Source organism: Dipodomys spectabilis, unplaced genomic scaffold, assembly GCF_019054845.1.
Source record: "Dipodomys spectabilis isolate Male_0828 unplaced genomic scaffold, ASM1905484v1 ptg000147l, whole genome shotgun sequence".
Classification (NCBI taxonomy): domain Eukaryota; kingdom Metazoa; phylum Chordata; class Mammalia; order Rodentia; family Heteromyidae; genus Dipodomys; species Dipodomys spectabilis.
In genome coordinates this window covers 19,346,148-19,372,077 of record NW_024870824.1, presented here as the reverse complement: position 1 = coordinate 19,372,077, position 25,930 = coordinate 19,346,148, and the positions used below count along the sequence as shown (strand labels likewise).

Genomic DNA, 25,930 nt, shown 5'->3' with positions numbered 1-25,930 from the left:
CCAAAGGATCTAAGTACATTGCAAACCACAAAATTCAATGGTAAAATTTTTTGTGTATTTAAAAAATTTTAGAATAGAAAAAGGTCTTTTTAGTTTTTGAAGTTTTAAATGGTATATTATTATTATTTCATTTTATTTATGAGAATGTTATTTTATCCCCATGATATAGTGAACACTGAAAGTTTCATTAACACCTTCTTAATGCCTTAACAAGATTTGTATTACATTTTTATTTTTAAACTTAGATACTTAAAGGTTATACCTTGTAAAAAAAATATAAAAATTGCATAATTGCTTATCATTATAAAAACGAAAGTGAAATGAAATAAACAGTTAAGTGGGTGTTTCTTATCTGCTGAACACACCCACAGGGTCCCACACATTTGCTCCAGTCCTGCCCAAGTGTGGCTGCAGTGGCCCAGACATCCTTGGGACCCTGTGAGTCTGGCTAAAGCTTCTTGGAATCATGCCAAGGACAAAGAGTCCCCAAAGTGGTCATGACTTAACTGCTATACCCAGCAGCAAATAACAGAAAATAACCCAGGTCACAGCCATAACCTCAGGCATCTGACAATTTCACCCCTCCACAAAGCTAAAACATAAATAATTGTTTCTGCAAAGAAAAATTATGCTTTGTTATTGTTTAAATGTAATCCCCTCATTTTTGAAAAGAGGACTGTCCCCTTCCTATCCCCCGAACCCTCTGTTATGACAAGAGAAAGGCCCAGAGTGGTCTGTCTGTGGTTGTACTGCCAGGTCTCGGTCTCTGACATGCTGTGAGACAAGTGATCTCAGTTAAAAAAATAAATTATTGTAAAGGTGATGTACAGAGGGGTTAAAGTGATATAAGTCAGTAATGAGTACATTTTTTTTAACAGTGTTACCTCCTCCCTCATTTTCTCCCACTCCCTTACCAACTCTCCTCACTCTTAAGTTATAAAGCTCATTTCCAACATAGTGTCTAGTGTTTGTCACTGTTGAATTGCTTCACTCTTTATGCAACCATTTCCGTGATTCCCCTTCGCTTCCTCAAATGAGATAAATTTATATATAACACAATGGGTATAAAAACCAAAAACGGTGGTAACTGGGACTAACCAAAGCAGCGGTGGGTGGGGGTGTTGGGGGGGGGGGGGGAAAGGACTGCAAACAGTACATTAAAAAAGTCTCTTGTTTCCATTTCTTGGGGTTCATTTCAATAAGCATCATTTTATATGGTCATATGCACATAGCTATTGAGCCATTGTTATTTGCCTATATATATATATATATATATATATATATAGAGAGAGAGAGAGAGAGAGAGAGAATATATATAGAATATATCCTAGATATATTCTAGCTATTATAAATGAGGGAAACCACACAAACTATGTTTCTTTGGGTCTGACTTACTTTGCTTAATATAATTTTTTCCCAACTCTTTGTATTTCCTTACAAATGGGGCAATAGCCTAGAATTCCATTGTATGTATATATATATATATATATATATATATATATCAGATTTTCTCTTGATCCGTTCATCCACTGAGGGACAACTGGGTTGATTCTATATTTTAACTATGGTATATAATGCTGCAATGAACATGGTTGGGCTGGCTTTAGTATGGCTTTTTGCGATTATTTGGGTAAATGCCCAGGAGTGGGATTGCTGTTGGGTCATAGGGGAGCTCTTTTAAGCTCCATACTGCTTTCCAGAGTGGTTGAGCAAGTTTACATTCCTATCAACAGTGTAATAGCATTCCCTTTTGGCCCCATCCCTGCCCACATCTGTTATTATTATTTTTGATAATGGCCATTCTAACTGGGGTGAAGTGGAATCTCAATCTTGTTTTGATAGCATTTCTTTTTTTTTTTTTTTTTTTTGGTTAGTTTTAGAAAGTTTATCTATAATTAAAACTTCATATTGAAATATTAGCAATAAATCCAGTGGTATGCCTCATTTACATGTGTGAAGTTAGGCTATTAGATAAAATAGTAACCTTTTTATTCTTTTTTTTCTCTTTCTTTCTTCCTTTCTTTCTTTTTTATTGTGAAAATACTGTATAGAGGGGTTACAATTACATGGGCAAGATAATGAGTACATTTCTTATCAAGCTTTGTAGCCTCCTCCTTTGTGTCCCGTTCCCATCCTCCCCTCTCCCCCATCCAATCTTCCCCACCCCACCCCCCACCAAAGTTGTAAAGTTCGTTTTCAACATAATGACTTGTACATCTCATTGTTGCAATGGGTCCACCTGTATCCCTATTTAAACAATTTGTTTTTCCCCTTCCCCTCCACAAATTATACCGACATCAAATACAGTGAAAGCAGGGGTTACACTGTGGGAGAGGAAATACAAAGCAACAAAGAAATAATCTTATAAGTGTGTTAGAAACAATCACATGAAAGAAAAAAAACATTTGAATACATATCTTAGGGTTCATTTCCCTAACATCGCCTTATCTGACCTTTTCTGCTTGACTCAGACGTATACTAGATATTGCAAATAAGGGAAACCATGGGACCTATGTTTCTTTGGGCTTGGCTTACTTCACTTAATATAATTTTTTCCAAGTCTTTCCATTTCCTAACAAATGGGGCAATGTCATTCTTTCTGATGGAGGCATAGAATTCCATTGTGTATATATACCACATTTTCTTGATCCATTCATCTACTGAGGGGCATCCAGGTTGGTTCCATATCTTAGCTATAGTAAATAATGCTGCAATAAACATAGTTGTGCTGGTAGCTTTAGTGTGGTCTTGTTTGTAAACATTTGGGTAAATGCTAGCTATAGTAAATAATGCTGCAATAAACATAGTCGTGCTGGTAGCTTTAGTGTGGTCTTGTTTGTAAACATTTGGGTAAATGCCCAAAAGTGGGATTGCTGGGTCATAGGGGAGCTCTATATGGAGTCTTTTGAGGTACCTCCATACTACTTTCCAAAGTGGTTGAACAAGTTTACACTCCCACCAACAATGAAGTAAGGTTCCCTTCTGTCCACATCCCCTCCAGCATCTGTTGTTATTAGAGTTCTTGATTTTTGCCATTCTAACTGGGGTGAGGTGGTATTTTAATGTTTTGATTTGCATTTCTTTTATGGCTGGGGAGTGTTTGACTTTTTCTTAGTTGTTGAAGTCAGTTTGCCATAATATTATTGAGAAGTTTTGCTTCAGTGTTCATCAAAGAAATGGGTCTATAGTTCTCTTTCTTTGATGAGTCTTTGTCAGGTTTTAAGATGAGGGTTGTGCTGGCTTCATGGAATGAATTTGGTAGTAATCTTTTGCTTTCCATTTCATTGAAGAGTTTCTCAGAGAGAGAGAGCTGTGTAGGTGCCCTGTTGACCCTTTGCCATCTTCCCTCCTCTCCTTAAATCTGTGTTATTAAACAGGCTGCTTATAATTTTCTTTTTGATATAAAGCTCCATATAATTATAGCTTACTTGGTATGACTCTCTAGATGCAGATTATTTGTTAGGTCCCTAAAATTCTTCTTCTCTGGAGAGAGCTCTGTTGGTTCCCTGTTAATTTTCCACCATCTTCTTTCTTCCTGGTCTTCTCATTTTTACTCTTCTTTATTCATTTCCTTTCTTGATTTATTTGCTTTTTTTTAATATTTGTATTATCTTTAAGTACTTGTACAAAGGAGTTGACATTCACTGGAGCAATTTATGAATGCAGTGCATCTTGATCACTGTTACCCCTTCAACACTCTCCCCTCCCCTCCCAACCCACACCTTCTGTTACTTATCTTAATTTTAGGTTATGTATTTAATATTTTTGCTTCTTAAAAAAGAAGTTTATGTGTATACAGTGTATACAGTGCATCTTGAGCTGTGTAGTTACTTCAACATCTTCACCCCCACTTCAACCTACCCAGTCCCTTATATATTTCTTAATTCTATGGTATACACATGACTTCTTGCCTGTATTCTTCCCCTTCCCTGTTTCATTTTTCTACCCCTCTCAGCTTGTCTCCTCCTACCCTCTTGTGAAAGAGAAGTCATCTCCAGGTACTTATTTTATTGGCCTTCGACTTCCTTTTTTTTTTTTGGGGTCCGGTCGTGGGGCCTGAACTCTGGGCCTGGGCGCTGTCCCTCAGCTCTTCAGCTCAAGGCTAGTGCTCTACCACTTGAGCCATAGCGCCACTTCCGGCTTTTTTCTTTTTGCTTTTGTGGTGCTGAGGAATCGAACCCAGGGCCTCAGGCATGCAAGGCAAGCGCTCTACCACTGAGCCACCTTCCCAGCCCCCCCCCCTTTTTTTTTTTTTGAATTACACTCTTTGGCACTCCGTAGAATCTATTCATTTACAACCACTTGCTCTACACCCAGTGTGTTTACTTGTAAATTGTAGGCACTAGAATTCTAGCTACCACAAATGAGGGAAACCATGCAACCCATGTTTTTCTGTGTCTGACTTACTTTGCGTAATATATTTTTTTTCAAGTCTTTCCATGGTATAATATCCATTCTTTTTGATTTGACAGATTGTCTTCAGTTTTATTCATCTGAAAAAATGTCTATTCATGTTGTCTTTGAAATAAAATTTCTGCAAATGTGAAAAAACCTGCATTGATCTTTGTTCTTTCTTTTTATATTTCAAAAGTCTTCCTTTTCTCCCCCACTTTTTCCTTTACATTCTTTATTTTTGATTTCCAAAATTTGTGTGCTTACATGCTTTTCTGCTTATTTATCTAACTCAGGGCATATTGGACTTGCTGAGTTGATATTCAAGCTTTGTTGTTTTGCCATTTACCAACTTTGGTAAGTTTTTTTTGTGATCTTTCCTTTAGGTACTTTCCCACTTCTTCACTTCTAATAATCCAATTAAACATTTCAGACATTTTAATATAACCTCACCAGTTTCTGCAGCTTATTCATGGTCTTTAGTCATCCCCCTTCCAATTGGATAATTATACTTTACCTATTTTCAAGTTTAATGATTATTTTTCTCCATAATTTTCATTTTGCAGTTAAACCATCTATTTAGTTCCTTGAAATATCTGAGTTTTTTAATCTCTTAGGTATCTTTCCTTTTATTCTATGTTAATTTCCTTTACTTCAGTGAGTAGATTTGCAATGTTCTTTTAATTTTTAATGAAAATTGCTGCTCATTGGTAATCTCGGTGTTGAACTGGTTTTTCATTTTCCTGGTTCTTTATTTTTATGAATATCTTCTGATTTATACTTGATGAATCAACAAACTGTGACCCTAAGGAGGGAATAACTACCAGGTCTTGTACATAGCATGCCCTCAAAGCCACTTGTTTATGTATTCTCCAGAGCTACGTTCAAGTGACATTGAAAGTATTGCATACTAAAACAAAGCCCATACAACTCACAAACATGAGATATATACTCTTTAAACACCTTTTAGGGAAAGAAGTTTGCTGGCTCATGTATACAGATTTTGGATTCTATAATATTCCTTCAAAGAATTTCTTAGTTTTTGTTTTCACAGGTAATTAAATTCATTAGATTTCAACTGTAAGCTTAGTCTTTTGTACAGTGAAACAGTTCTAGGTTATCTGTGGTGTGTGCTGTGTATGAATGAGTCAAAGTCCATTGAAAATCTTAGTTTCTTGTGAGGATCTTTCTATAGTTTTTGTAGCTTTGTCTATCTCAGTTTCTTTCTTTATGATGGTGTGTTTCTCACCATTGTCTCAGAGACCAGAGTCAAATTATGACATCTTTATGGTCAAAGTTTTTTAAATGATTAATTTCTTTGGTACCTATTTCTCTAGTTTGCCCTCAAAATTTGGTTGCCTTTGTGCTATTCCTAAAGACTACAGGGCATAGTTATTAATTATTACCTTTCAGGAATGTTGGTTTTGGGGAACTTAATTTACCAGTGGAATAGAGGATCTGCAAAGATCCTCTTAATTCTGGATCTTTTATCTTTCAAATATTTCAAGTATTTCCTTCTCATACTTTTCTTTGAGACTTCAGCCCACAGATGTTGACTGCTCTATCCACTAATTTCAACACTTCCTAGTGTATTGAACTGAAGGATCTTTTGCAGCTTCCTGCTGAACTACATTTTTCTTCCCATACCGGTTGAACAACTCTGTCATTAACAGTCTTAAAGTGTAAGAAACTTGAAACTTATCTATCAGTGGCCAAACCTTATTTGTTAAGGGATAAAGTTTCTAACACATAAAAGATACAGATTAAAAAAATTTCCACTGAAAAAGAATTACAATTAATGACTAAACTTCAGTCACTTCATTTTTGCCATTCTCTTTGTTTTCCATTGCTTTTCATCCTTTGCTGTAAGACCATATTCCATTTTTCTCAATGAATATCATTGAGAAGTATAAAGTATCTGTTATATAGACCTGTTGGCAGCAAGCATTAGTTTTTGTTTCCTTGAACGGATCTTTATCTTTCAGTCTTGAATAAAATTTCAGCTGACATCAGGACTGGCAGTTTCATTTTACTAATATTTCTTCTTTGAATACATCATGCATGTACATCCTTATATTGGTGCCAAGATATAGTCTTTACCATGTTCTTATCTCAAAAGAAAGCTTTTACCTCTTCCTGTGATTTATTTAACTGGAGATTATACAAAGATAATATTTAGTAGTAAGTAAGTTTCTTCTAATGGCTTATATATAAAATTTTTAAATATTAAATCATATCACATATTCTTTATGGATACAAATGTCATAAAAGTTTAAGTTACTGATAACTTTGATTACATTCATTATATCCCTAATGTTAAAATATCTTTGTGTTCTGGGGAAAACAGCCACATGATCATGGTGCATTTTTTGTTTTTTAATAATCATCTGGCAAAAGTTGTGTAGTATGTTCAAATTCAAGGGAATAAAATAGGGCAGACATCTATTCTTACTGTTTTTTAGATTTCCTTTTGGTATTAGTGTTACAATAATTTTAGAAATGTATCTATTGTTTTTTCTTTAAAGAACTTAGATGAGATATAATCATCTTGGGAAGATTAATTATGAGTTTTTAATATCAACTCATTATAGGACAGTAACATGTAGTATAATGTAATTGGAAAGTAGGTTTTACAACAGTATTCCATAACTGATCTACATTCATTATAAAATATGTAGTTATTGAAATTGTAGTTTGGGAGCTAATACATTGAAGAGTAAGAGGTTGCATGTTCAGAGATTATTGCTTCCATGTGTATGTATCTAAAATTGCTTTGGGACAAACTTTAGATTTTTTTAAGACTGATTCTTTATTGGCCACCCTAGATAGCCCTGGACCCAGGCTATAACCCAAACTGACCTCCAAATCACTATCCTTCTGTTTGAGCCTCCCATGTATTGGAATTCTAGACCTGTACCACCACACCCAGTTCAGAACATCTTAAAAGACTGAAAAATGGGTACAAGTTATTTTGGAGATAAACCATAGTATATTAGTACACAATTAAATTTCCATTCAATTATATAGTGTACTTTAGTAAGTTAGATATAAAAGTCTACTTGGGACAAATATCTAATATTTTGTGTTCTTAATGATTTTTTTCACTGGGAAGAAAAAAGAATAAGTATTATCTATATTAATTTATCAACTTGGTTTAAAATTATGAGTAGTTTATATCCGTTGTGAAGTCCCATGCAAAATATTTTAAATTTGGAAATACTTTTCTTAATTGATGAAGTAAGTGGTTATGCAAAGCAAATAAAAAAAGAATATGTGAGTATTTTAAGCTTCTTATTCTACCCCACTCTTAGGAAGAGCATAGTATTACCTAGCTCTAGCTGAGACATTCCTCTCTTTAAAGGTAAAAAAGCCTATACTATATCTTCTGCCATGCTTTTGAGAGTTCAGTTTGAATTCCTTCACTTGAGCTGTTTTTTAGAAAAAGACAGTAGTTCACTTAATACAAGTTCTCTAGACTGCAGAACCAAACATGTGCACAGTATCTCCTCTGAGTGCTTTAGTTTAGTTGGCTATTCTTATCTTGAAAAGCTACCAAATTTGCTTCCTATCCTCTCAGTATAAATAAGAATCTATTACAATACCTGCTGTTTTGGATAGCAGATAATGATGGAATATCCCAGTTTAGACCACTACAGTGTTCAGAAAGCAAGTATTATTCTAAAGTTACAATATAGAATACTAAATTTTTAGTTCTGTAAACATTAGATAACTAATGAGTTTGACAGAAATAGTTATTTTATAAAACAATATATTGAATAGATCCTTCTTTGGTGAAAATCTAGCATTAGACCCTGCAATATTAAAACATTCTTGAGAGAAAGCTCTTGAATTATATAAAATGTTTAGAAATTCAAATAGTCAAGTTAGAGATTGATCTGTAAATACATCCACAAAAAGACATGATTAACAAGTTGTTTCTGTTGAATTTAAAAAGCATAAAATATTGAAGGGGAGCAATATTATGTAGGCATTCTTTAAAATAATTCCCTGCATGAATTTCTGAGAAAAATGCAAATAAAAAGCACACAAGATAAATTATATCTTGAATATAATAAGGTGTATTTGTTTGAAGTATTTTGAAACAGGAAAAACATCTTTCACAGAAGATAGCATGGAGTAATTAAAATATATTGCACTCATCATGGATGATAAATTTAAGAGTTTACAGGCCTGGTAGCTCATGCATGTATTCCTTCCTTCTCAGGAAGCTAAAATCTGAGGATCACGATTCAAAGCTACCCTGGGCAGGAAAGTTCATGAGACTCTTATCTCCAATTAACCACCAGAAAGCTGAAAGTGGTCTGTGGCATTTGCCTTGAGCTGAAGAGCCCAGGGACAGCATCCAGGTCCTGGGTTCAAGGCTGCAACCACACATAAACAAAAAAGAAAGAAAAAACTTTACAAACTTTTAAATGGATATAAGTAGGAAGATAATACTTTAGCAGTTGTAGCATACTCAGTATTAGATTTGTAACATACCTGTTTGAAATATTAATTTAAATATATTCTTCTTAATGTATTTAGTAGATTATAAATTAGCTTGACTTTTGTTGTTATTTTTAGTCTGTTTTGAGTATATCTACCAGAGTAAACCTCCCAAAATAGCCCTTATATTTATCAAACTATTGTCAACAGCCTTCCTTTTTTCAGCAAATAGGAGTGTAGTCCTTCTCTTTAATTTTTTCCTTTATCTTTTTATTTTTCTCTTTTTCCCTCTGTTCTTTTTTTCTGGGGGGGGGGGGAGGGTGTTCATGGGGCTTGAACTCTGGGTTTGGGCATTGGGCCTGAGCTCCTTTTCTTGTTCAAGGCTAGCACTCTACCTCTTAAGCCACAGTGCCACTTCTGGCTTTTTCAGTGATTAATTGGAAATAAGAATCTCACAGATTTTCCTGTCCAGGCTGGGTTTGAACAGAGATCCTCAGATCTCAACCACCTGAGTAGCTAGGATTGCATAAACCACCAGCTAAGATTTAATTTTATTAAGCAAAATTTCCATTTCTATGCATTACCCTTGTGTCAAGTATAAATAACCAATGTATTATGCTAGCTATTTTTTAAAGTATTAACAGTGCCTATAATACATTTTTATACAAATACTATTGTTCTATCAAATATTTTTTACTTCAACTGACACTTGTAGCCCCTGTGCTCTTCTTTACAGAATGTGATTTGCATGGGGCTATGGTGCAGAGTAGAAGGTGAGAAAGAATGCAGGAGCAAACTTGATCCACCCATGGATGGGACAGACTGTCTCCCGGGTAAGGTATGTCATTCCTGTTCCTTGAATTCACTTGTGTTATCTCTTGCCAGGATGGATACACAGGTGTCCATCTTAACTTTGATGGAATAATTTGCCTCACGCAAATGTGAGCATTTTGCCAATCTTTAGTTTTTTAAGTTTTATATTTTATCAACTTGATGGATGCTTCATTAATAGTGATATTTTTATTGCTGTTAATTACAATACTGAATTAGATTTATGTAGCACTTTCACAAAAAATGAGTTTTTTGTTTTTATTATTTAAACAGAAGTAAAATAAGCACAATAATAGCATAATTATCAAAACTTCTGGAAGCAGTGAATCCTTTCAACTGTAAAATATTGTCTCTGTGCTATGTTGAAAAATGAACTTTACAATTTAGGCGGCGGGGAGGGGGCAGGGGTGTAGTAGTTGTGGCAATGGGAGGGAAGGGATGGGAGAGGAAAAAGGAAGAGGCAACAATGCTTGATAAGAAATGTACTCATTACCTTGCTCATGTAATTGTAACCCCTCTGTACAGTATTTTCACAATAAAAAAATCTTATTTAAAAAAATATTGTCTCTGGAGCACAACCGAGTATCTTTTATTTTTTCTGGTCAATATGAGCACTATAAATAGAATATTCAAATTGACATTTGGAGATTATCAAGTGTTTGGCTGAGTAAATTAATTAAGCATGCTTTATAAGGGCTAAGGAATTTTTGAGTATATGTTTCAAGATCAAAATCATTGTTGCTGAAGCATAGTTTGCCATTCAGGAATATGAAGTATTTTGATCCCATGTGTACTTATGGTGAACTGAAAACAAAAATTAGAGGTCAATACGCCACATAATTTTTGAACTTGTGTAGGAAAACAATAATGTGGAATGCTTTTCTTTTTGTTCATTAATGCTAAGATTAGAAACCTGACTTTTGAAGGACATGATTGTTCATTATATTTGAAAACAAATGGCAGCATCCATACACAGATTTCCTGGGTGTGAGTTACTTAAAAAATTAACTTATGTGGAATATTTTAAAAAACTCATCACTGCAAAAAAGATGAAAACCTATAGCTTATTTCTGGAAACTCTTCCTGAGTTAATACTTAAGCATATGCCTGAAGAACCACAGGTACCCTCATGTATACGCAAGGCTGACCATGTGAGCAGGCAACCAACAATGGTGAGAAGTACAAAACAAAAAATATTAAGTAGCAGAGAACTGAACCTAAGTTTGGAGGCTCACACTTAAAATCCTAGCTACTCAGGAGAGTGAGAATTAAGGATTTTGCTTCAAAGCCAGACCAGGCAGGAAAGTCTGTGAGACCCTTATCTCCAGGTATCCACCAAAAACTCATAAGGAAAAGCAAGGTTTATGTCTTAGAGTACTAATCAAAAAAAGTTCAGGGACAGTGCCCAGGTCCAGCACAAAAAAAGTGAGTTAGATAAGTACATATCAACATAAAAAATCCAGGAGACATGGAGGTTAATACAGGTATGTCAGAAAAAAACTGATTCTTTATGTTATACTATTTGAGACTTAAGGAAAGCAGAGGTTGCAAACAGATGTGAACACACATATGTAATTTTACACTCATAAAATTTAGTTTAAAAATATAAATTACAAACTAATCAGCAGTTAACCTTTGGGAAAGAAAGTGGCATTCAATGGGAGTAAGCCAAAGAGCAATGAGAGTGACTACAACTTTTATCTATATCATCCTTGAATTCTTTAAATAAGCAAATTAGCCATTTATTATTTCTGTAATTTCACCAATCAACAAAAGGGAAATAGTATACACCTTGTATAAATGTAAACTCTTTTTTTGCCAAGGATAGAAATATTTTAGCACTAGATATGATCAATAAGAAAATAGTTCCTTAAAGGAAACTTAAGTAGTCAGAATTTTAGTCTGCCTCATTTTTTTACCAGGCAATACTATGAATAACATTGCTGAGTAATAAAACCCTGCCATAGCAATAATTTCCACCATCCCTGCATCACTAAAGCAGTAATACATAGACATGACTAACCATTCAGCTTTAAGTCTTTAAGAATTACATAGCCATTCATCTCATTTACTTCTTCTTTTAACATCTCTATTTTTATAATCTATGATCCTAAATCTTTTTGTATTGTGACTTTTTTCATGATTTTGAGAATTTTTTTAATGTTTTAGAAGTACTCTGATTTGAACTCAGGGATGCCACTTGCTGTGCAACCACTTTATTTCTTGAGTTATGTTTACAGCGCTTTTTGCCCCAGTTAATTTTGAGAAAGTTCCTCACTTTTTCCCTGGGCCAGCTTCCTGCTATATTTGGGATGAAGGGCACATACCATTATGCCCATCTATTTGTTGACATAAGATCTTGCAAACTCCTTGCCTTGCCTAGCCTCAAACCTCCATCTTCCCAATCTTTACCTGATAAGTAAATGAGATCCAGGAATGATCCATTGACACCTGGCTGAAAAATTCTTGAGATCTCTAAATTAAACACTCCTTCAGCAACTGAAACTGTAATTGGTCATCAAAGTATATTTTATTTCCATAATCACATGCTTAATGAATTGAAACAACTGACTGACTTAGTCTCTTAGACAATGTATGTTTTTTTCTGGTTCTGTTTCTTCTGTTCTAGTTGTTATAGAAACAATCATATAAATAACTTTCAATGCCACTCATGTTGTGTAGGATGGTGGTAAAATATTGGAATGCTGGCAACCTCACACAAAACACTTCGAGCTCTGTGTAATACAAACTCACAAAAAAATTATACATACTAAGCACTTATAACACTAATGATGTCAACTGTACTGCATAAATTTAGTTCTCTAAGTGAATTTAAATCTGAGAACCTATCTACAGAATTCGGTGATTCAAAAGGACATAGAAAGCTAGGCACTGATGACTCATGTTTGTAATCCTACCTATTCAGAAGGCTCGAATTGAAGACCTCAGTTGGAAGCCAGCCCTGGCAGGCAAAACCACATGAGACTTTTATCTCTACCTAACCAGCAAAAAGCTGAAACTGGAGGCATGGCTCAAGTGGCAGAGCACCAGCATGAGCCACATGAAAGCTCACAGCCCTGAATTCAAGCCTTCATGCCTACACACACACACACACACACACACACAAAATGAGATGAAGATTAATATTCCACTTTAGACAGCATTTCCAAAGAAACAGATTTTTTCTCTTTTGTTTAGCTGTTATCTTTGTACAATTTCATCTTAGTATATATTTACAATTTATATTTATCAGAGATTAGAGTTGATAAATGTGATTAAAATCTAATAAATGTATAGATATATATATTTATATGTATATGACTATATGCATATGTGTTCTATTATATACATGTATCACTATGTGAGTATATGCATATGAACATTTATTTTATATGCATATGTGTATTACTGTGTTTTCTCAAATAAGGAGAAGGAAAGTTAATTATAAGTTTACTAGGACTGTAAATTAATGTGAAGAGTTTTATGTAATACAGTTCAGTTGTTTACTTTTCAAAGTTGAGATCCCTAAATTTGCAATTATCATTTTTTGTTGGAAATAAATAAGACTGTAACATCCTCATGACCTTCACGTGTATATATAACGAGCCTTGGGCTTTCTTTCTTTTCTTTGCCCTCTTCCACAGTATGTCCAGATTTGGACCAGGATACTTTGACACACTCATGACTTCTAATCACACATTCTCATGGACTTCTTGAACATGGAAAGTTCAAACCATAGTACATTCAGATTTTTAAACCATGTCTTGTCCCAGAAATTGTCAATATTATATATTCCTTTAGAACTTTCATCAATCAGGATCATATACCAGAAAAATTCTGGGTTTGGAAACCTGTGTGCTATACAGGCTGAAAAGTATAAACATATAATATATGGCACTCGCAATTTTATGGGAATCATCATTAGGATCATTTTATATATGAATCTAACAAACTGTACTGTATAACTGAGTACTGGGGGCACATTCCTGCTAGCTCCTCAGGGTGCTGAGAACAGGGGAATTGCCATTTGAGGCCAACCTAAGGAAAAGCCTCTAGAAAACATGTGTTCACAGTCTAATTAAAAACAACCAGTGAGCACTTTCCTTTTATTTAGCGAGCATCATCTAAAAGGCACAAAAGTTAGTTCCTCTAGTTCCATGCAGAGCTCTGATTCTCTGAAATGTGAGAAACCTCAGGTGTTTTGTAGTCCCTTATCGAAACTCCACAGATTTGTATATCCACATAGGCTTGTGTGTCAGTTTCCAGATTTCTTCACCTGTCAGATATGATGTAGTTCAAGTTATGTGCAAGTCTAGATCCAACTCCTTCTCTAAATAATCTCAGTTTGCTATGAACTCTGGCTCAGCCTTTCACTGCCAGACTGCTGCTAAATGGACAGTATACACCCAATGGGGACAGGGAAACCTTAAATAGGCCAGCACATTGCAAATGAACTGAAGTTTGACACCTTGTACATTAGCATCCTTGCCAATAACTGACAATGTTAAGCTCTTAAAACCAGTAAGTGGTGCAGAAGTTTTCTCTCTGTTTTCCTTCTTTTCCAATTTTTACTACTCCTCTTCCAACCAAATCTCCAATTGTTTAAAGACCACCCTAGCTCAATGATAAGAACTGCACGGTTAAATTTAAAACTTCTTAAATTTGAAAGAGATTGAATTTGAGTTCTGACATTATTAGAAAAATCTATAAAGACGAGTTATTTTATCACAGATTGAAACGTTTACTGAGTTAAACTAAAAGTAATAGCATCATCTTCTAAATATTCTCTTATAAAACATAAAACATGCACTTAAAATAAATTTAAGTCAAGGAAGATCAAGAAATATCCGAATGGTGGGGCGCTGGTAGCTCACAGCTGTAATTCTACCTACTCAGGAGACTTAAGATTGGTGGATTGTGGTTCAGAGCCAGTCCAGACAGGAAAGTCTGTGAGACCCTTATCTGTAATTATGAAAAGGAAAGGAAAGGAAAAGGGAAAAGGAAAAAGAGCCAAAAGTGGAGCTGTGGCTCAAGTAGTACAGTACAAGCCTTAAGTTCAAGCGTCAGGCCCAGCATGAAAAGAAAAAAGAAATAGAAATATCAGAGTTAACAGAATTTTGGTCAGATTTCTGGAAACTATCATTGGTAACATTAATGATATGTATTTATTAATGTACTGTACTTCATCTCCATTAGATGTTATCAACGCACTTAATATTTCATTCAATCCCTGATTAAAGCCTAGGTAACAAGGTAATTAGGTAAATAGTCACACTTTGAAAAGAAATGAAATTCTGAACAGTAATTTCTTTAAAACAACTTGCTCAACAATTTTATTTTATAATCAATAAACTAAATGTCCCTGATCTTTTCTTATTATTCTCAATAATAAGTGTTTCTAACATGTTTGCTGGGACCATTATCAGTTTGATTTTTCTGAATTAGAAAAAAAGAAAGTTTTCAGAAGAAAAACCTTGTTTACATATTTATGTTTGAAATATAACAGTAAGTCTTCCAGAAAAAAAGAAAGCATAAAGTCCTAAAAATGAAATCATATGTTGCATGCAAGGAAACAAAATACATTACTAACATTGTTAATAAAAATGGTTGAATTTGTATAAATGGCTGCTTTAACCTAGTTTCAGAAATACATTTATTGATGATTTTCCCATCTGTATACATGACTATGCTTCTTGTATCTGTTTCAAATTCTGTTTCTCAGAATGTCTTAGCTTTTCTTTTCTGGTTTTGCAACTTTGGATTCTCTGTCCATTACCTTCACCCTAACTCTATCACAGGTATTAAGTTCTCAGTGTGACAGTACTACTGCACTGTACTGCTGGGTACTGCTCTCAAGATGTGAGAACTTTGAGAATTTGATCATTATACTGCTATGACAAAAATGTGTGCCAAGTTACTCTTTAAAAAAAAATATTGTTGATGGGGCTGAAAAGGTGGTTTAGTGCCTAGCATGCATGAAGCCCGGGGTTTGATTTCTCAGTGCCACATAAACAGAAAAGGCCAGAAGTGGTGTTGTGTCTTAAGTGGTAAAGTGATAGCCCTGAGCAAAAGAAGCTCAGGGACAGTACCCAGGCTCTGAGTTCAAGCCCTAGGACTGTCCCCCCCACCCCCCCTCTCTCTATAATATATATATATATATATACATACATATATATATATATATATATATTAAAGGGGATGTACAGAGGGGTGCAGTTACGTAAATCAGGTAAAGAATATATTTCTCTGTCAACGATATCACCCCTTCCCTCACTCTCAGTACTTATTTATTATCTTTTTCAATTTCTTGTATTTTGAGCCGTAGTAGAACTAGTTTACCTACCTTAATTCCAGTGACTGTATAGGCCAGTGAATGACTTTGCCTTGTGCCTTGATTTGTTCACCTAAGACATAACTTTTGGAATAGTGGTGTAAGGCTGGAGAGTGTACCAGTAGGACCCCAGCACCTGAGCACCGGGCTGGAGAATGGAGCATGTGGAGTTCCTGCAGCCGAACCTGCAGCTCTGGGACCAGCAGTCGAGAACGCAGATGTCCTGGGTAACTCACAATTCCTAAATTAGGAGAGGGAACTTTTCTTCAATTTGGAAATGCAAAGATTTACCCATAATCTATGTTGTAAAGCCAGAGAAATTCTTTAATTTCTACTCCACTTTGGTAAACTAAAAACTTCCTTGAATTATTTATTTATTTTATATACACATTCCTTTTTATATGAAAATACAGGCCAGAATAAAATGAGGGAAATGACAAAAGTTTTTTTTTAATGAATCTAGTAAAATGTATTTAAGCATAAAATATGTATTAGAAAGTGTGTCATTATTTAAAAGAACTGTGAGAAAAGTACAAATTAGGTAGAACCTTAGAAAAATAGAGACAGAACAAAGTGATGATAAGAAGCTGAAAGAAAAAACAATAGCTCATGGAGCCATGCAAAGTTTATTGTACAATTTGCTTATTCACTGCCAATGAGCCTAGAGAGACCAGTGTGAAAAGGTGATTTCAGCTCCTTTGCTCTGACTGCCAGTGAGGACCCTGTGGCACCATTCAGTCACAGCAGTGTCAAAGATTATGAGTTTATTTGAAAACATATCAACAATTCTAAGGACTAAACTTCCTCATGGGAACCAGCCTCTTTCTCTTCCTCCCTTGGTTCATTTTCATGACAAGTTGTTTTCTATTCTTCATATAGTTTAGAAGATAATTAAAGTTGAAAAACATATATTGCTTAGAAGAAATAAACATATGAATATCCTAGCTATTGTTTAAAATATTCATCTCAGAAAAGTAGATATTTTATCAATATAATGGGTTTTGATCTTTAAATTTTTTATAATAAAAATATAAAAATGATTATTTATACTGTTTTTTTCTAGGCTAAGTTCTGAAGCAAGGGATTGTAATGGTCCCAGAAAACAATACAGAGTATGTGAGAATCCACCTTGTCCTGCAGGTTTGCCTGGGTTCAGAGACTGGCAATGTCAGACCTATAATTTTAAAACTTCACACCCAAAGCAGGTCCTTCCATGGCAAGCTGTCATGGACGAAGGTAAGACTGCAAGGGCACCACCATCTCAGTTGAGTCAAGTTCTAATCTTCCCAGGTGCTTTTTTGAAACAGCAGTAGCACTTTTATTTTTTTTTAAAGAATATCTTCTAGATATTTGTGAATTTTATTTTTTTCTTTCTTTCCTGATACATGACAAACACAAGAAATAACAAAATATAGTTTTAAAATATAATGAGATATTAGTACATACCTGTTAGAAACACCAAATGCTGGTGAAGATGACACAAACAATGCGTATCTCAGACACTGTGGGTGAAAATACAAAATGGTGCAAATGGTCTTTGCTCAATAGTTTTTTGTTTTTTGTTTTTTTTGGTTTTTTTTCTGGTTATGGGGCTTGAACTCTGGGCCTGGGTGCTGTCCCTCAGCTCTTCAGCTCAAAGCTAGTGCTCTACTTACTTGAGCTACAGTGCCACTTCTGGTTTTCTGGTGGTTTATTGGAGATAAGAGTTTTATGGCCTTCTCTGCCCAAGCTGGCTTTGAACCGCGATCCTCAGATCTCAGCCTCCTGAATAACTAGGATTACAGACATGAGCCACAGGCTCCAGGCTGCTCGTTACTTTTGAGACAGAGTCTCCATCCCACCTGGCCATGTATACAACCACAATCTGTCTATTTCCAGTCACGGCTTGCATTGCAAGCATGTGCCACAATGTCCAGGTTACTTTCACTGAGATGGAATTTTGTCTGTTTTTCTGCCCTGACTGTCCTGGAGCAGTCTTCCCAATCTGAGCCTCCCAAGTTGCTAGAATTACAGATGTAAGCCACTAATGCCTGTATTTTATAATTTTATTTTTATAAATAAAATTGTGCTCTCTAGGCAAGAATCGTATTTCTTGAGGCATGTCCAAGTGGGATCAATCTTTTTTTTATTTTTTAGGTTGGACAGATGAATAAGATCATGTTGTATTTACCTTTCTGTGGCTGGCATTTTTCACCTAACATAGTAATATGACCTCTATCCATGGTCACAAATGAAAAGATTCCAATCTTTTTTCAGGACTTACTAGTATTAAATTATGGTAACATACCACATTTCCTTTATCCATTTGCTCTATTAGGCTATTTAAATTTCTAGTTCATTATAAATGGTGTTACAATGAAAACTGAAATGTGAATACTAATTTCAAATGTTTTGATATTAGTAGTGTGGTTACCGGATTGTATGGCAGTTCTATTTTAATTTGTTGATGGACTTTAATCATATCTTCAGTGATAGCTGTTCTACCTTACATACATCAGCAGTGTGCAAAGGTATCTTTCCTCTTCAGTATTATTAACACTTACTCTTCTTTTTTTTCTTTACCAGGACTGTGGCTTGAACTCTTGAACTCAGAGCCTCGGTACTGTACCTGAGTGCTCTATTACTTGAGCCACAGTTTTACTTCTGGCTGTTGGGTGGTTAATTGGAGACAAGAGTCTCAAGGACTTTTCTGCCCAGGCTAACTTTGAACCATGATCCTCAGATCTCAGCCTCCTGAGTAGCTAAGATGACAAGCGTGAGCCACCAGAACCCAGCAGCACTCATTTTCTTGAGTATTTTTGTAAAAACCTTTTTCACTGGTACAAGGTGATATTTAATTTTAGTTTTGATTTGTATTCAACAGCTAAGATGTGATAATTTTGCCAAAACAACCAGCTGAGTATTTCATTCTTTGTAGTCTCCATACATTATAATGCTTTAAGAGAAAATGTTCTACACAATCTTTTAAAAAATTCAAAAGTCTTAACAGCATATGGCATTTTAAAATACAAATGGTTACATATTTTATTCTTATATGTCATATAAAGCTATGACTAGTAGGATGTAAAATGGATATTATTTTAGTAGTGAACATTCATTTTTAAAGAAAATAAATGTATGGCTTTAACATTCAGATATTTAACAATCTCAATGTGCTAAGATTTGCCTGTATCCCTCTATAACACATATTTTGGAAAAGGTTGATCTCTTAAATCAAGATAGAAGCTGCCTGCCAAGTAATGGCATGTTACACAGATCACTACAATGTCACCCTCTCCAAGGGTATACTTCAGGAAGGAAGATTGGCATCAAGTATTTAGTCATCTGTGAAATTATATTAAGCAGAATGTATTGACAATATGCTATAAAAAGATTTAAAAATTTTTTATCTGAATTCTTGTTTGGAATATGAGTGGATTTTCTAAGAGCCTAACTTCTTTCTACATTACTTGTATATTTGGTTTGCTCCTGTTTTCAATGAAAATTCCAGAAAAAGTAGTATATAAGCCACAGTGAAAGTGTTGCAATTATAGCCACTGTTTTTAAGTCCAAAGATATGACATAGTAGGCAGTCACTGAATAAACATGACCTACTTTGAGGTGTGAGAACACACTGAAATGTTTTATTGCAGCTTATAATGTTTTCTTAAAGGAAAATTTCAAATCCATGCACATTAGAGGCCTTCTTCCAGCTTCTCAAGATTGTTGAGAGCAGTATTCAGAAACCACATGTGAAGTGTTTCAAATGTCCAATTCTGAAGGCCCATATAACTGACTTCTCTTTGCAAAGTGATTCCCTGTTTCATGTCCCTAGATGATATTTAGTATTTTTAGAATCCTTTTAGTATACATGGAGCTTTACTGAGGACATAAGAAAAGGTTGATGTGAGAGACTGTAACTATTCTCCATTCTACTATTTATAAAAGCTTCATAAACAGTAAAGGGCCTGACTACTATCAAGACAATAGAATAGTAATACAGCATGAAAATTGTTCTGAAGTTTCAGATTTGGATATTCATATTACCGGTGTTAAGAAACCCTTAAGCTCCTTTAAGCTCCTTTATAGAAAGCTTCAAAGTACAACTCCTTGAACATGTTTTGCCTTGCTGGACACCAGTGGCTCATGCCTATTATCCTAGCTATTCAGAAGGCTGAGATCTAAGGATCCCAGTTCATAGCCAGCTTGGGAAGACAAATCTGAGAGGCTCTTATCTCCAATTAACCAGAACAAATCTAGAAATAGTAGTGTGGCTTAAGTGGTAGAACACCACCCTTGATCAAAGAAACCAAGTGAAAGCACAAGGTCCAAAGTTCAACACTCAGTACTGTTACAAAAAATATTAATAAAATAGTAAAACAAAACATTTTGACCCTCAGGTTTCACTCATCCTGCCTCACTGCTAGCTCCTCAAGAATTCTTCACCCTGAAATAATAGTCTTCTGCCTAGATAGCATAGTCACTGAAGTAAAACTGTTCACTCCAATTATCCACCAAAAAGTTGAAAATGTAGCTGTGCTTCAAGTGGTAGAGCACTACCTTCATTGAAAAAGCTAAAGGACAGTGCCCAGGCCCTGAGATCAACCCCAAGTACTGGCACAATTATATATAAATGGGGTCTTATTTTCTCATTTCTTTATTCTTGATGTAGAAAAACCATGTGCCTTGTTTTGTTCTGTTGGAAAGGAACAGCCTGTTCTCCTATCAGAAAAAGTGATGGATGGAACTTCTTGTGGATACCTGGGATTAGATATATGTGCAAATGGCAGGTGCCAGGTAAGATATTTCAAAAGAAAGTATCTCATGTACAGAGAAGATACTGAGACTATTGAAAAGCTTTGTAGTATGGTTGAAAGATTTAGATTAAGGTTCAAAAGGTGTATTTGTGGTCCTTATTTGACCTTGAGCTAGTCTGATCTATTTTGAAACTCCATTTCTTCACTTGTATGACAAATGTTTTGAGCTAAGTAACTCAAAAAATCCATCCATAATTGAGATAATCAGAGATTTTGATTGTTTATCACCAATGTAAAGTTGTAACACCTTTATGTCAAAACATTTCAAACCCAAAACTTAGACACTCTAGGTTCTCAAGTGAAGCACGACACTGTAGAAGCAGTCTTATTAATCATATTGAACTATTTATCAACACACATGAATCAACTGACTTAAATGCATGATCAGTTTCTTATAACACTGAAATGTTTCACTTGCTTTTCTTTTAATTTCTGAGTATGTCTTATTTTATTTTCTCTTTTTAATTTCTGAGTATGAGGTGCTCTTCCTTATCTATCTTTAGAAAAATAGATAATTTGTTAAAGTGAGTATGAAGAGCAGAGGGGAAATGTTCTTAGAATTTGCTCATCATATTTGAGATTCTGTATTGGGTTGGCTTCTTCCACAGTTGTATACAAGAAGTTTAATACCAAGTTTCCTACAATGATCACATGGGAAGGAGAGGGCAGGGCATCAGGGGAAAATGAACCTATAGCTCTAAAAATTGGGTGGGTATTCCCAGTTGTTACCTTTTATAGTGAGAAGAGGGAGACAGAGACAGACACACAGAGAGAGATAGGAGAGAGAGAGAGAAAGAGAGAGAGATAGGAGAGATAGGAGAGAGAGAGAGAGAGAGAGAGAGAGAGAGAGAGAGAGACTCCTCCATATGCATGGGCAGGCACTGATACCAGGGCTTAAAAACTCAGGGCATGTTCTGCATCTTGTCTATACATTTTTCTTTGGGGAAGGGAAGGGAAAAAACAAAATGCTTAATTAGGGACACAGGTTGACCCATTGTAACAATGAGATGTGCAAGATACTATGTTGAAAATGCACTTTACAACTTCAGCTGTGGGGGGTGAGGGAGGAATTGGGGAGGAGGGGAGGGAAGGGATGATAGGGGAAAAACAAAGAGGGGATAGGTAACAATGCTAGATAGGAAATGTACTCATTACCTTACTCATGTAACTGTCACCCCTCTGTACAGTATCTTATGCTTGTTCACAGCTGGTGCTCTACCACTTGAGCCATACTTGCAGTCCAGGTATTTTTGTTGAGTAATAGGAGATAGAGTTTTTGCCTGGACGGGCTTTGAATCAAGATTGTCAGATTTCAACATCTTCAGTAGCATGATCCTCAACACCCAGCATAAACTGAGACCTTTTAGCCCTCATATTTACTAGTGTTTTGATACCAATTTCCTCAAGAAAGTGATATAGATAAGTTCTGACATACCTTCCAGAAGATGGAGAGAAATAAATCTATTAGTAGTGAAAGAATCACCAGAGAGAAACAGCATTGAATTCATGACAGCTATCAGGAAATTCTATTCTTAGGCAAGTCACTCTTTAATATATATGGGTGAATCAACTAATCTGTAAAATGGTGTTGTTAGATCAATAGTAATTAACGTATACTATATAATCCCTTGAGAAGTGGACAGAAATTTTCCCCTATGAGGAATACACATATGAAAACACGTGTGTGCCAAAATTTGAAATGAAGTGCAAACTACAGATAGATAAGCAACCAGAAAGCCATAAGTATTCTGGATCATTTGGAATATCATGTAACTTAAATACTTTCATAGCTCCAATATTCTCGATATTTGCTAGCTTGCTAATAAAGTTTTAAAGCTTTGAATCATGCAGTGCCAATAGCATAAGAAATGGTATTATGATTATATATTAATTTCCTTTATTTTTTAGCAGATTAGGACAGTCACTTGAAATGTAATTTTTAGTTACCTATGTCATAAAATTTAAAAAACTGTAGGTATTTAGCCTATGTATAATTTGTTTTACTATAGTATAGCATATTTTACTATCGTTCATCATACACAAATCTCACAGACTAGTATATATCTAAAATGAATATATTTTTCCAAAAATGATTTAAATTGTGAATACCAAATGTAATACCTTAAGCTGTTATGATTTTCACATATATTTGTGCTGTATAAGCTAGATTGTTTACAGGTTTCCTTATGAGGCATTAAAATCGTAGCAACAACAAATCTGTATGCAGTCTTTCCTGACACTTGAGATCATAGATTAGAGTTCTCTGAAATGGATTGTGACTTTTCTTAAGACTATGACTTTGTAACTGAAATGCTTCATTTAACATAATTAAAAGCATTTCTGTTTCTCAGACAGCCCTCTGTAAACTGGATTTTTGTTTTCTTTTTATCACAAAATGTAGAACACCAAACCTAAATATAGAACTGTAAACTTGGAGAATGAAGAGAGTTGAGAACAGCTTTCTGAGGATGTCTGTTTGGCTCTGTGAATTTTCTGTTCCTAAAAGTGTAAGGAGGGCATTTCTGGTATGCCAGAACTGTTTCAGTCACTGGCCATTTGTGAAATGGCATTGGCTTTTCTAACTCTTTCATCCTCACATTTTGGATTTCTGTAAGAAAATTTGGGTGATATGGAAAACTAAAACTGCCAATAAAAATGCACAATCCTCAATTCTAAAATATGTGAACTATAGTATGTTGTCTAACTCTTTTGCTTTAGGTTCACAGATAGTATCTGGTTATGATATCACAGTTACAGAATTGGGGGAAGAACTTAAGAAACTAACCACTATATTTCTGTTACTACTTTCCAAAAAGTAAGTTGCATTTAGTTTAGTTAGATTTACTTTAATCTCTAGTAACACTACCAATAAAAGAAAAAGAAAGCACATTTAAAGGTCTAAGGTCCTTTTTCACATATGGAGAAATGTTTCTACTTCATGTTAAGCTCTTAAGTTTTACATGATTCCAATTTAGTGTTCACTTCATTTTGACATGTCCTGTGTTGCCTTATTTTTTTTTTTATCCAGAGATAAACTGGGACTGTCTGATCATTCTTCTATCACTTCCCTATCCCTGTATCAGTATAGGCATTTTTGCATAAAGGAAGGGGTGCTGTAATGTGGAGGTGTCATGTGATTCTCACTCTCTCAGAATGGCCATCCTACTGCTGTACTTTATTTGCATACCTAACCACACCACCACCACCACTAGTATTTGTTTCTGATTTACTTAACACTTAGGAGTTAGAATAATTGGAACTTATCATAAATGAATATTAAGCTCTCTAAATCTTTTTGTTTGCTTAGAACCATTCGTATTCCTACCGGTTATTTCTGACAGATCAATATAAATAATTTATTCTATGTGTATATGCAACTTGGATAAAACAATCATAGTATCTAAATGAACATCAGTGGAAGGCAAAAATATATACTAAAGAAGAATAAGTGCATTCAACCTTAAAAGATTCTTAGTGACTGACTGAAATCTTCTGGCAGCATATACAAATTAACTCCTTTGCTGGGCATAATGATTCATGCCTATAATCCTAGCTACTCAGGAGGCTGAGATGTGCAGGCTTGAAACTAGCCCTGGCAGAAAAGTCCATGAGACTCATCTCCACTTAACTGCCAAAAAGTTGGAAGTGGAGCGGCCATTCAAGTGATATAATTTCAACTTCTGGCAAAAAACCCTAAGGGACAACACCCAGATTCTGAGTTCAAGCACCAGTTCCTGCACTAATGAGAGAGGGGGGAGAGAGAGAGAGAGAGAGAGAGAGAGAGAGAGAGAGAGAGAGAGAGAGAGAGAGAGAGAGAGAGAGAGAGGAGAAAGAAATAGAGAAGAAAAATTACAGAAAAAAGAGAAAGTAAAGAGAGAGAAAGGGGAAGGAAAGAAAGGAGGAAGAAAGGAAGGAAGGAGAGGAAGGATGGGCGGAAAGGAAAGGAAAGACAGAATGAAAAAGAAAGAAAGAGAAAAAGTGAACTCCCCAACTATTTTATATTCATTTATTTATATTCCTTGTTTGGTGAAGAACTCTTAAATTTGTGTTGGATACCAAAGAAGGTGGAATGAAAAAGTCTGTAGTAGAGTTCAGTTAATGTTTAATACTTGGCACTGGATTTACAATCACTTCACACATAAAGCCACTTACATGGTGCCCTCTAGAATAGAATTAAGCCAATTATGTTATATTAGCTATAAAAATGCTATTCTTTAGGATTTAGTACATTTCTTTTTTGTTTGTTTTTTTTTAACTGTATTTTTTTTGTCTTTTCTTTTTTGGTACTGGGGATCGAACCGAGGACGTTGCACTTGCTAGGCAAGCGCTTTGCCACGGAGCTACATCCCAGCCCAACATTTCTTTTTTCTTGATACTATTTTTCTCCCAGTTACTTTAGGTTATCATTTAGTGCTTACTTTAAGCATTACTTTTGTCACTAACCTGTAGTTTGTTCATTTTGTGTATTCTAATGTCTGAAGGAATTTGCCCCATAGAACCCAGCACATTTGCTTACCTATAAAATATGTCTGGTTTGTGGACATTAGGTCAATATGAAATTAGTAGTTACAAAAACAAAAGAGTATTTTGATTTACAATTTCCATTTTTTTTCCTACAGAAAGTTGGTTGTGATGGATTATTAGGGTCCCTGGCAAGGGAGGACCACTGTGGAGTATGCAATGGTGATGGAAAGTCTTGCAGGATTATTAAAGGGGATTTTAATCACACCAGAGGAGCAGGTAATTATTCTTTGTTTTTCATAATTAATGACCCCTATTGTCTTTGGAGGACAAGGAATACAATGAAATTGACTCATGCTTTGTTGAGGACATTTCTAGTGGGTATTGAATGATTTACAAACAATCTATGGGACTGAAGACAGAAATATGAAGTCATCTGTTCTGAATTTAGTAAGTTAGAGTGCCACGGGAATACTCTTAATTTGCATTGGCTCATGTTAGCAGGTTTTGAAAGACCTTGTCCTCTAATGCAAAGCATGTCATTTTTTCTTCTTTCTTTTTTTGTGGGTAAGCTGGTCCTGGGGATTGAACTCAGGGCCTGGACACTATCGCTGAGCTTCTTTTTTCTGCCCAAGTTAACACTTTACCACTTGAGCTACAACTTCTGGCTTTT

General features: G+C 35.1%; 1 protein-coding gene across 1 annotated transcript in view; it reads left to right on the top strand.

The window, feature by feature from the left end:
• Adamts19 (ADAM metallopeptidase with thrombospondin type 1 motif 19) overlaps positions 1–25,930 on the top strand; it is a 250,921-nt gene that overhangs the window by 143,714 nt on the left and 81,277 nt on the right. The window contains exons 11-15 of the mRNA XM_042692116.1: positions 9,575–9,676; positions 16,097–16,227; positions 17,064–17,236; positions 20,652–20,776; positions 25,416–25,536. Of these exons, the coding sequence (XP_042548050.1) occupies positions 9,575–9,676; positions 16,097–16,227; positions 17,064–17,236; positions 20,652–20,776; positions 25,416–25,536 (652 nt within the window). The remainder of the gene's footprint in view (positions 1–9,574; positions 9,677–16,096; positions 16,228–17,063; positions 17,237–20,651; positions 20,777–25,415; positions 25,537–25,930) is intronic.